Genomic DNA, 12,666 nt, shown 5'->3' on the forward strand with positions numbered 1-12,666 from the left:
ACATAGAAACCTACACACCTGGTTCTCTTTCCATCAAGACAATACATTTGGGATTGCATTTTTGTTACTGGGCAAACAACAACTTGAAAAAGTACGTCAAACGGTACTAATATAATGTATAGCAACTGACTTGGCAACAATACAATTTATCCTAACCTGAAGTCTTGTAGGCCAAATAGCCTAATATTCTACTCGACTGTTGCTCTTATAATTGAGATAATTGAGGTTATCTGAAATATAACAAAGCTATTTAGTGATTCTATACCTCTATAATGTATAGTGGTGCACATACAATATGTGTTGAAGAGGTAGACTATACAGACCTTTGACGTCCATAATAGGCTATGTTGAAAATGTATCAACAAAACACACGCATGGCATGCCGTTTATCTTCCCATATATCCAGACAGCTCTCCATGGATGTCCCTAACTTCTGGTATAGGCGGGTCTCAAACAATAATTTAACTACCCCGATTGTACACACTAACATGTACAATCGTTTATACTGTATTTTGGGCACCTATAAGGTAGCTTGGTAGTATGAAGTACTCAAATGGTTATCGCATATTTACGCATTTAGGTGCACTCGAAGTGTAGGCCTGCGCAAGAGTTTAGGTAAGGGGACGCTTCTACATCATAAAACGACTCTGCTTATTGGTAAAATAACTCCTTATATAAATGGTATTTCCCTATATCAAAAAGAAACTAAGTTGCTGGCTTTTGTGTCTCAAAACGAAAATGTTCTCTGAACCACTAGCATTACAGGCGTATCCATTCCTTCATCCATTGGTCTGAATAAAAACAAGTCATGAAAAAAATATTTTCTATAATGTCATTTTGTTTGGGTGTAAGATATTGTGATTAAATGTTCTTAGAATTCATTGATGTTATTAAGTAAACATCATAAAATCACAAAACAGACATAATTAGATGTTTGGATTGTCTCATTTCTCTGTGTGTGTGTGTGTGTGTGTGTTTTGGTCTATTGCAATACAGAGAAATTGCGAAATGGTATCAAGAATGAGGAAGAGAAATTCAGATTTTTTGCCATTTATTTTAACATGTCCATGCCAATCAAGGATGTGTGCACTCGCAACCAACATCCCCTCCTTGAACTTAAAACATAAGAAATCAAGCTGATTCATACAACAAGATATACGAAGACATACATAGAGGTCATATTCAGTGCATTAAAAACGAGTCTATTGCATCAGCACAATAATGTAGGCTAATGCTATTTAAAAGCTGAAGTACAGTTCTTTGTTCAATTATAACATATCGGTTAAATAAATGTGCATTACTTAAGGCAGTTTAAGTTGTTGGGACACTAATTTTAGTGACACCGTCCTTTAGCTGGCTAGGTAGAATGGCGCAGAGACACTTATTTCGAAGATCAATATAGGCCTACTATACCGCCACAAGTAAAACCATAAGTATCGCGCAATCAAATGCAATATAATGTGTTATAGGCCTATCATTGCACTGCCTTGTCCCTTCAGTGAGAATGTATAGATCAACATTGCTAATGACAAAACCGTTTTCTTGGTAGATTTTAACATCACCTCCAAGTGCATGTAGATCTACTTAGGTAGTAAAGAGTTCCCGGTCTATTAAAACCAATATAGGCTAATAATCACACAAAAATAAGTTATTGCTGCCTTCTAGAATCTTACATTTTTCAGAATTAGGTCAAGAATCAAGAAATATTCTACATATGGCGAATTTCCGATTTGTTTTGTTTTTTAATCGGATTGAATAGGCCCGGGGATCATCTGCGATCAAAAGCTCAGACAGCGCTCACAAAATATAGGCTACATTACCAGGCCTATATTTGAGATACAACAACATGAAACATCCCTTATGAAAGTGCCCTTCTAACCAGGAGTCCATATCGCAAATTCAGCAGAACCTCTTACAGGAGCAAGTAGGGTTAAGTGCCTTGCTCAAGGGCACATTGACAGATTTTGCACCTAATCAGCGCGGGGATTCGTACCAGAGACCTTCGGTTACTGGCGGAAGGATCTTAACCACTTGGCCAACTGCCACCCCTTTCCCCACCTTTGGAATTGGCAGTTATGCATAAAATAAAATAAAACTCCCATCATCCCAATACACACAAAATCCACATAAAAAAAACTTGAGGAAAAAAAAAAGTACAAAGAATTTGTATTAATAGTGAACCCTTTTCCTCGAATGACAACATTGATTAAACATTTAAACATTTTCAGCCATCCTATCCTCTTGTGCATTCTGTGATATGGACATATGCGCATATTAACAATATGATTTGCAAGTGCTTTAGGTCTTTATGTTATGAGAGCCTTTGCAGCGTTTGGAGACTGTATAAGCTAAACATTATTAGTAGTTATTATCCTCATAGAGAGAGCTTTTTGCTGGAATCCAGAACAGATATTTTTCTCTCATCTTGTTGACGCAATAAAACGGTGGTGATAAAATGTGATCTCCTTCTCCCGGGACCATCTTTCAACTTTTAAGCCATATAACCATAAAAAGAAAGAGCAATAAAAATCACTATTTCGTCTCCTCTTCCTCTCCCGTTTCCCCTTTGTCTCCCTCTTCTCCTTCACCATCATCATTGCCTTCATCTTCGCCCTCTCCCTCGCCCTCTCCCTCACCATCACCATCACCCTCTTTCTCCGTCTCTACTCTTTGGCACGGAAATTTGTCCTTGTTGTTCTCCTTTTTCCACTTCATCCGTCGGTTTTGGAACCAAATCTTCACCTGCCGCTCCGTCAGCCCTAAAGCATGAGACACCTCGATCCGACGCTTACGGGTGAGGTAAGGGTTGAATAGAAATTCCTTCTCCAACTCCAGTGTTTGGTATCGACTGTAGGTCTGTCGGCCACTCCGTCTTCCTGGGGCTATAGAATGGAAATAGCACTTACAATTAAGCAGGAATTGTTGCAAAACTGTGTCTGGTTCATTATTATATTTGAAATAGAAGACTGATTGTTTGATATTGATTGTTGTGTGTGTGTGTGTGTGTGTGTGTGTGTGTGTGTGTGTGTGTGTGTGTGTGTGTGTGTGTGTGTGTGTGTGTGTGTGTGTGTGTGTGTGTGTGTGTGTGCGGAGGTAGTTCGCAGAGCTATTCTTATTTGAGCCCTGGCTGTGTATGCTATATCAGAGGTTGGTGACATCCACATTGAGCCATTCCACTCTACTGGAAAATCCAAGACTATACATACCCTCTACTCTTGGATAGCTGTCTGGATGTATGAAGAAGAAAAAAATGTATGCACTCACTAACTGTAAGTCGCTCTGGATAAGAGCATCTGCTAAATGACTAAAATGTAAAATGTAAATGTATGGGAAGATAAACGCCATGCCAAGTGCTTATGCTGAACTTTCACTTAATTCGTGTTTACTGTTGTTATTAATTTCTGCTTATTTTCTCATCTTCTAGCGATCAATTGAGCCGCCATGAATGGCACAGCACTGACGCAGATCTACTGGTATTTATATGCCTGTAATCAAAGTAGCTCAGATCTGATGAGAGTGTGTCATTGTGCCACGGTTAAGCGATGAAGTTCTACTGAGTGATAAGTGATGATCCGAAAACGTTATCATACTTTACCGAATGTAGGCTACATGGCATGAAAAGTACAACAAAATAACCACACAAGAAACCTAACTGTAGCCTACGCTTATAATGTTAGAGCCTATAATTGCACTAATGGACATATTAAAACGTAGCCTACTAACCGTGCGGTCTCATCCATGGAAACATGAGACTAGGAGACTGGTTTTGATTTAGGTGGCCTTGTCCTTCTCCGAGGTTAGTGCCATTTGACGATTTACAGTCTGGGTATAGGGCCACGCTTGCCTCTTGTTGGGTACCATAAAGCGTTTGTCTCGGAAGGGCTTCGTATCCATAAAATGTAGTGCCATCTCCATGGCAAGCCAAGGCGCATGGATTCTGCTGGTAGCCTGGTGTGGAGATCCCCGCCGTCCCATGGTGAAAGAGGTCTTGGACGTGATGGGGCGGGTGCTGAAATCCCGTCGCCGCCGCTCCCGCACGGTACACCAGCGCGTGACTCGGGGTGACGCTTTGAGGGAACCTGCAGTCATAGTAAGTTGGTTCCAACGTTTCACCGCCTTTGTATTTGGAAAAGAGAGGGTTCACGAAATAGGAGCTCATGTTTTTCTGTTGACAATGTTACAGCTGAATAACTTTTTTACGACAATTCCAATTATTGCCTTACTTCTGTTCCAAACCCCACACATACAACGAACGAAACCACGAAATCATATAGACAGGTTTAAGGAATAAAATAATAAAGCCTGTTTCCTTATCCACCTCTCCACTGTTAAAACACTGCCCTGCTACCAAAGGAAGTTCTTTGCTTTTTATTGAATTTTTCCTTTTGCAGCTTCAAATCAGCTTCTTATGTCGTGCATGGTTGATGTGTGCTATATAGCTAAAGCGGCTAGCCCCTCAGACACACAGTCACAAGCGTTTTTGCGCCCCCCCTGTTCACGACATCGACCCCCTCCTCTCTCCCCACCAACCTTCAACCCCCTCCTATTCTCACGGAGTGCTCGGACGTCTAAACCGTGAAACAGGCAAGCGGGAAGGGACTGTGCATTTTGCTTAACAATACAATAACATTTTGAATATTTTATGTAGCCTAGACTATGTGTCAACTATCCTTTTGTTTAGTGTTATATACATTGTCTATTTGAAAGAGTAGTGCTCTAGATGTTCCTCTCTAGACGTTCCTCTCTAGTTAATAGGCCTACCGTTTATTGCCCTTAAGAAAGTGACAAAAACCTCGACCTCTGACTCCGTGAACGCAAGGTTGATGCATTACGTCAATGATTTCCATTCACGCACACATGTACGCGCACACCCAGTGGCAGTGAAATGTGTTGTAGCCCAGCCTATTTCAATTAAATATTTAAATCGAAATGGTTTACATGTAGCAACATTGTATTTGATAATAACACAGCCTAGATATTTGGTTTGATATAATTTTTATATAACCAGAATTATTTTATAATGCTTAATAGTTGTTGATGCCATTGATGTATTATTGTACATGATTTACATGATTATTAATGAAAATAAAAGTGAAATAAACGTGTTTGGTTGAATTTTTGGTCTTTAATTAGAGCAAACATAATACAAATACGAAAATATGTTTAACAATTACAAAGACTATACATATTGACATTAAGTTAGGCCTACATGTTCTTATGTTCGTTTGAGCCCATAGTAGATGTAGCCTATCTTATGCTACTTAACACTAAACATAGGCTATAGATTAACCTAACGATAAAATAGAATTTATCAGTTATAACTAAAATAATTGTTCTTCATAACAACACAACACCAAGACAGAGATAGAGACCCACTGACAGATAAATGAGTGTAGAGAGACATAGGCTAAATAAATTGGAATATCAAGCTTTAAAAAAATTATACAATATTGGCATATTACAGATATACTACTGCCTATAGTGTAGGCTAGAGAAGAAAGATAATTATTCTCCGTAAAAGTTATACGTAGACTATCAATAATAGGTCTTGAAGAAAACGGACCTTGTTGGTTGTTCATCTCTAGGCATTAGTTGTTCATCTCTACATTTGTGACTAGTAACCCTAGAACAGCCGTTAAGAACACTTTCTCCCTCCAGTCCCCGGAAGGTTCCCATACAAAAGGTAAAAAGGCTACATGGGCTCGAAAATGTTAAATACTTAGTCAACAGTGACATCCAGTGGCCTTGTTGTGTTTTGTACTGCACTAATTGGACTAGTTCTAGACCTACAGTACTTTCACATAACCATGAGAGGCTATTATTTCGTAAGATATAGGCTAGGCCTACACATTTGTATGGTATATCGTGATAGTGGAAGATTGGATCAGATATAGATTTCAATCATATGAATAGAATGTTTCTGCCACTACTGGGCCTACTGCTAGTGCTGCTAGCTTGCTAAAATGCCAATCCCTGTAAGGGATATAGTATAAAAATACTATATATAGCCTAATAGTGAAAGTAGAAATAATAACAATTTAATAATGAGCAATGAGGATACCTATATGTTACAACTCTAACCACATTTCTATAAATCGTAGGGGTCCTCATAATTTTTGCCATATGGCCCCAATAGTAAAAAACTTGAAATGATGGTATGACGGACATGTATACGGAAGTCATATATAGCCTAAGACAAAGTCATAAAGACACATGGGTTGGACTCAATCGAGGCTATTTCAGAATAAGGGAAATGACATTTACATTTTTAGCCATTTAGCAGATGCTCTTATCCAGAGCGACTTACAGTTAGTGAGTGCATACATTTTCATACTGGCCCCCCGTGGGAAACAAACCCACAACCCTGGCATTGCAAGCACGATGCTCTACCAACTGAGCTACAGGGGACATTACCATTTGACAAGGGACAGTGCCAGTGTTCCAAGAGAATATTGTTGCGCTGTGCTACACTGAATATAAACGCTACAAGTGCTGGTCTCATGTTTCATGAGCTGAAATAAAAGATCCCAGCAATTTTCCATACACACACAAAGTTTATTTCTCTCCAATTTTGTGCACAAATCTGTTTACATCCCTGTTAGTGAGCATTTTATCCTTTGTCAAGATAATCCACCTGACAGGTGTGGCATATCAAGAAGCTGATTAAATAGCATGATCATTACACAGGTGCACCTTGTGCTGGGAACAATAAAAGGCCACTCTAAAATGTGCAGTTTTGTCACACAACACAATGCCATAGATACCACAAGTTTTTACATTTTACATTTACATTCTACATTTACATTCTAGTCATTTAGCAGACGCTCTTATCCAGAGCGACTTACAGTTAGTGAATACATCTTTTTTTTATACTGCCCCCCCGTGGGAATCAAACCCACAACCCTGGCGTTGCAAACGCCATGCTCTATCAACTGAGCTACATCCCTGCCGGCCATTCCCTCCCCTACCCTGGACGACGCTGGGCCAATTGTGCGCCGCCCATGAGTCTCCCGGTCGCGGCCGGCTGCGACAGAGCCTGGATTCGAACCAGGATCTCTAGTGGCACAGTTAACACTGCGATGCAGTGCCTTAGACCACTGCGCCACTCAGGAGACAGGGTTGTGGGTTTTAGGGAGCGCACAATTAGCATGCTGACTGCAGGAATGTCCACCAGAGCTGTTGACAGATAATTGAATGTTAATTTCTCTACCATTCTGAGGAGAATTTATGTCTGTAATAAAGCCCTTTTGTGGGGAAAAATTCATTCTGATTGGCTGGGCCTGGCTCCCAAGTGGGTGGACCTATGCCCTCCCAGGCCCACCCATGATCATGTGAAATCCATAGATTAGGAACTAATTTATTTATTTAAATTGACTGATTTCCTTATATGAACTGTAACTCAGCAAAATCTTTGAAATTGTTCCATGTTGCGTTTACATTTATGTTCAGTATAGATTTGGAATAAAGGAAGTTCAATTTGGGGCCTTTCATGTGTTCCTCTTTCCCCCTCTGCCACATAATCCAGAGTGGAAAAATAAAGGGGGATAGAGTCACGTTTGCAGCACACCATACTTTCAAATAAGAACAATAAAGTAATTAAGCCTAGACGTCTAGCCAGTTCTGCTAGGTTTGCTTTCTTAGATTGCATTCGAGATGAACAGTGCTGCCCGAATCAGGGTCGTAAAACCCCACATTTCTCTGTGCTCCGCAACGGAAATGTTAAACTATATTGGGCTCTAAAATCTCTGCATCCTGTCAGTATTGTTTGTGACACTTAAGGGGAAGGCCAATTTAGTCCAGCGACCAAGAAAGAAAAATAAACGCCTGAAAAGATACTTCACACACCTCAAATTAACTGATAGGCTAAAAGATGCAAAAGACTATGCAGCAAATTAGTGTAGTGTGCAGAGGGTGTCCAAAAATAGCACTGACACAGGGGAACACATGTATCGCCGTTTGTTGTGGGTTAATATGTCTCACATAACCACGACACATGGCCAGCATGACCCATCTAAAATACAACATTGAGCACCAACTCAGCAGACCAAAATAATATAGCGCACTGCTCGGCTCACAAAAGCCTCAAATCAGTGACCGAAATGTGCATTAGTCTATTGCAAAAGAATTCGTAACGTCATCAATGTGTAGCCTAGGCCCTATATTCGCGATTTATGCTATGGAAACAACCCACTGGGCAAAGACTTCAATTCAAAGTCTATTCCACGTTGGTTCAACGTAATGTAATTGAAATGACCTGGAAATAACTTTGATTCAACGAGTGTGTGCCCAGTGTTAACGCTCATATAGACTACATTTGTATGATACAATAATGGAGTCTATAGGCTACAAGAAGGCTAAGTAAAAACTATAAAACACCTCACATGGTAACTAGCCTACATTGTTTGAAAGTACGCAGGGATAGGCCTATATTGAGATAGGTCTATGCCACATGGTTGCACGAAATGCACTCTCAATGCACTCCTCTATTATACCTGAATCTCAATAATCAAGTTATACTGTGTGGCATGTTTTCTTAAATGACCACCAATTAGAAATATGGCCAGGCCTAGACAGATTATGGACTGAAAACGTTTCAGAGCCAGAATACCACGCTAAAGCTTTTCCTTGAAATGGTTGCAATAATCTGAAATGATTATGATTGGATAACACGTATAAAGCAAACAACGTGATGCAATGCGTTTACACAAGGTCTCAAATGTCACCTTAATTTTCCTCCAGAGCCATTTACATTTCAGAAAACACAGCGTCTGGAAGTGGTCAGGAAACGTGCATTATAAAAGGAAATAGAAATGGAAGAATAATGAGTTAAAAGACACAGCTGCTTTCAATAAGGAGTGGTCCGTATCTAAATCTAGTGTGTAGCCTATTGGAATTGTTGAATCACTTATATCCCAACAACTAACTGCGAATTATATATTTTGTATCCTACTGTCTTGTCAAGCCATCTCAGAATGTCATTGTTGCAAGTGTTAATATTTCTGATTAAGGCCAGATTTTAACGTTTTAATATGAATGACCCAACAAAGACAGGAAAGGAGATTACAGTATAACATAAAGTTGTAGCGTCGAGAGAAAATAATATAAAAACCGTACAACAAAATCTATATCCACATAGGCCTAGACGAAAACACAAGACACACGTTCCATGTACTTCGTGTACAAAACATTAATTTACACTTGAATAGGCCAAAGATGCAACATCTACAAAAATACACAGGTTTTGTTATACACATGTACAGATGAAACACCATTCAAGCACAGTTATCCAACTTGACCGTATACCTTTCTTTACTAATGTCCTATTCGTGTCTTGACTATGAACCAGTAATAAAGGATAAATAGCCCAAACAAGTTGCATACTGTCACAGCGAAACGTGGGCCCAATCTGCACTGTGCTACTTTGTCAAGAATAGGCCTAGAGCTCAATTATATCAGATCAAAAAGGAAAACAGTAGCTCTCAAGAGGAGAGACCACTGGAGAGGAGAGACCATGAGTGACATTTTTCTGAATGTGTACAAGTCAATTTGTCCATACAGCACGTTACTGCTCATTGCTTTCTGTCTTCTCTTTATTCATTTTCTTCATCTTCATCCGCCGATTCTGGAACCAGATTTTGACCTGTCTCTCGGTCAAATTAAGAACCCGAGCGACCTCATATCGACCGTCCCTGGTAAGGTACATATTGAACAAAAACTCTTTTTCGAGTTCGAGAGTCTGATATTTTGTATAGGGACACCGTTTCTTCCTCGTTGAACGAGCGTGTATCCAATTCGCCACCGGGTTGCCTGTAAAATGATAAATCAGAAAAAAAGTAAATCAATTGAGCACTTTTGCTGACCTTTTCCAGTGTATAACCCATTAAGGCTACTTTAAAATCATTATCATAAACACTTCAACACACAACAGACCAAACGGAGAGCAGGCCTACTCTGTTATTAATTAAAAAAATAAAAATAAGCCTATGGTTCAATATAATCCATGTGCATTGTCAACTGTGTCATCAATGTGTTCCTTAATAATTATAAATAAGCATCTCTCTTATAGACCTGATCCATCTTTTAAGAGCGTCAACAGTACTAGAAAAGGACCGAGTTGTAAAATTGTGAGTGCGCCCGTTCGCTTTATTGCCCCATAAAATATTTTAAAAGCCTTTAACTTCAAGTCTCCGCAGGTCTGCAACCGAGGCAGCTAGATGCATTTCACCCATTCTTGTTGTGGCCAAAAATATTATGTTCTGTGTTTATTGTAGGGAGTTTGCTCGGTGTTGTTATGTTTTTATAAGTACTGATATGAAGAAACTTCAATATCAATGGTTTTGGTCCTCGCTGAATAGGCTGTATTTAAGCAAAGTTATGTTTTGTGACTTGCTCGGCTTCGGTTGTACCAGAACGTTCAATAATCACGTGAAAAATCAGCCATTATTGACTAAATAACACGGTGCAATAAACCAGTATAGGTTTACATGAAATGAAATGAGCCATTATAATACTGCAGATAAAAACCATAGTGGCTCTTCGTGGTTTCTGCAAGCTTTTCTGTAAACATGGATCATCCTATTAGCTTGTTGGTTAATTTTAGGCTTCTGGATGTGCATTTCAATCGAAGGCTATAATAACAAATAATAAAATAATAATAATCCACTATAACACAAGGCCTATATAAGGCCACACCTCTTGTGTATCAATGATACAACATCAAATGTCTCTATAAGTAAAATAAAATATGTTTTTAGGCACACAAAAAATGATTTTAGGCACACGTTTAGGCCATGTAAGAAGACAGTGGAGTGGAGTTTACTAGAGATTCTGATCTCGCCAATGAAAAGCTTGTTTCCAGTTTCCCCATTGCATAGCTGTTTTATAGCTAATTCATATTTTACAACCTTAAGGGGATTGGCGTTTGTCCTGTCTAACACTGTCTAACAGCCCCTCCAGTTCCCCTCTCGTTCAAACGGAAGGGAAAATAAACGATCATTTCGTTTTATAGTGGGACAACAACCACGAGCAAAACCCCCATGGAAAGACGAACACCCCCACCTCACGCACACACAAACGACTCCAATACCCGTTTGTAGACTGGCATGGCTTCCACTTACTTGGGTCGAATTCTGTCTTGTCGTCTTTGTGCTTTCCGGAAGCCAAAATCTCCGACTCTGGAGAAGGGGCGATCTGCTGTGCCTTGTCTCGGATGTCCACGCAGGTGTTGTAGAGATAGTCCGGGTATCCGCGACCGTTGGAGGTGATGCAGTGTCCGGCACCGGGCTGAGGAAAATCATCGGGTTTGAGTCCGTAGTGTCTGCAGTTAGCCGGATAGGCTGGAAAGGATACTGTTCCAGATATGGGCTCCAGCCATGAGCGAACATACCTCGAGTCCGTTCCAACGTGAGGTTGGTGGGTGTATGGGTGGTAGACTACTGAGGATTGGGAGTGAACTGGGCCCCAGGAGGAGGTAAAGACAGGAGGTTTCGGCGCAAAACTGCAGGAGGGTATTTCAGAGCACTCCGGTACTAGTGTCGTCTGACATGAGCGGGTGGGGAGAAGCTCTGTGGCTGAGAACCGCGACGCAAGAAAATCCTCGCTCTCATGGTTTATCAAAGAATCCACGCAATAATTGCGTATGGGACCCGTGGTCGACATAGCGATGCTCTCGTCTCTTTTACATGCATCAGATTATTATATGGAGTGTATGTGTACTTTTATCTTACCCCTAGAACAATCAAGCCAGGTAATTATTTCTCCCGGGTTTCTTTGACTCTCATTGGCCACCGATGAACACGTGATTATGTTTACCCCAAAACGTTACAGTCGATTAATGTGCAAGCACTCCTAGGACAAAGGTGTGTGTATCAGACATTTGAATGCTATTTATGTACAGGAATGATATTATATGAGCAATCATTAAGAAGGATTCACCCCCTATAATGTTTTCGTTTTTCCTTGTTGTCCTAAAGACATGGAGAACTGCGTATCCCCTCTTATTGGAGCATGATGTACTTTGATCACAGTGCACGAGGCACTATTTATCGATGTAATTTGTCTTTGTCGACCACAATTTGAAAAATCACTTTGAAACTTGAGGGATATTCTTGAGGTAAAACAGTTTTGGATAATAAGAATGCCTTTTTCCTTTAGAGTTTTTTCCAATCTTAATGCATTGTATTGACTTCGATGGATATAACATTGTTGTAACATGCACAATCTCAACAAGAGATGAAAGATCCAAGAATATAATAATATACCCCAAATGTGTGATTCACATGAGGCTTTTATATTGTAGAAACACATAACACACGGTGCATTCTCAGTTAATGGAGTCTAGAACTTTGTGACTGTGTAGAGATTCGGAACACTTGCAGCTAAATTCGTAGAGGCCGCTCATGTTTTATGTCCCTCAATATATTTTTAGGAGAACCATTTGCTTGTTCATGTACAGTGGGGGAAAAAAAGTATTTAGTCAGCCACCAATTGTGCAAGTTCTTCCACTTAAAAAGATGAGAGAGGCCTGTAATTTTTATCATATGTACACGTCAACTATTACAGACAAAATGAGAAAAAAATCCAGAAAATCACATTGTAGGATTTTTAATTAATTAATTTGCAAATTATGGTGGAAAATAAGTATTTGGTCAATAACAAAAGTTTCGC

The 12,666-nt window shown here is 39.8% G+C and overlaps 2 protein-coding genes across 2 annotated transcripts; both read right to left on the reverse strand.

Moving 5' to 3' along the window:
- Positions 1-1,034: 1,034 nt before the first annotated feature.
- Positions 1,035-5,028, reverse strand: LOC121577543 (homeobox protein Hox-C8a). Its single transcript, XM_041891246.2, has 2 exons — positions 3,724-5,028; positions 1,035-2,882 (listed from the first exon to the last, which is right to left on the reverse strand). The coding sequence occupies exons 1-2, from the start codon at positions 4,157-4,159 to the stop codon at positions 2,533-2,535; spliced, it is 786 nt and encodes a 261-aa protein (XP_041747180.1). The 5' UTR covers positions 4,160-5,028; the 3' UTR covers positions 1,035-2,532.
- Positions 5,029-7,377: 2,349 nt separating this feature from the next.
- On the reverse strand, positions 7,378-12,203 carry LOC121577544 (homeobox protein Hox-C9a-like). Its single transcript, XM_041891247.1, has 2 exons — positions 11,118-12,203; positions 7,378-9,807 (listed from the first exon to the last, which is right to left on the reverse strand). The coding sequence occupies exons 1-2, from the start codon at positions 11,656-11,658 to the stop codon at positions 9,563-9,565; spliced, it is 786 nt and encodes a 261-aa protein (XP_041747181.1). The 5' UTR covers positions 11,659-12,203; the 3' UTR covers positions 7,378-9,562.
- Between the last annotated feature and the right edge of the window lie 463 nt (positions 12,204-12,666).

Source organism: Coregonus clupeaformis, unplaced genomic scaffold, assembly GCF_020615455.1.
Source record: "Coregonus clupeaformis isolate EN_2021a unplaced genomic scaffold, ASM2061545v1 scaf0005, whole genome shotgun sequence".
Classification (NCBI taxonomy): domain Eukaryota; kingdom Metazoa; phylum Chordata; class Actinopteri; order Salmoniformes; family Salmonidae; genus Coregonus; species Coregonus clupeaformis.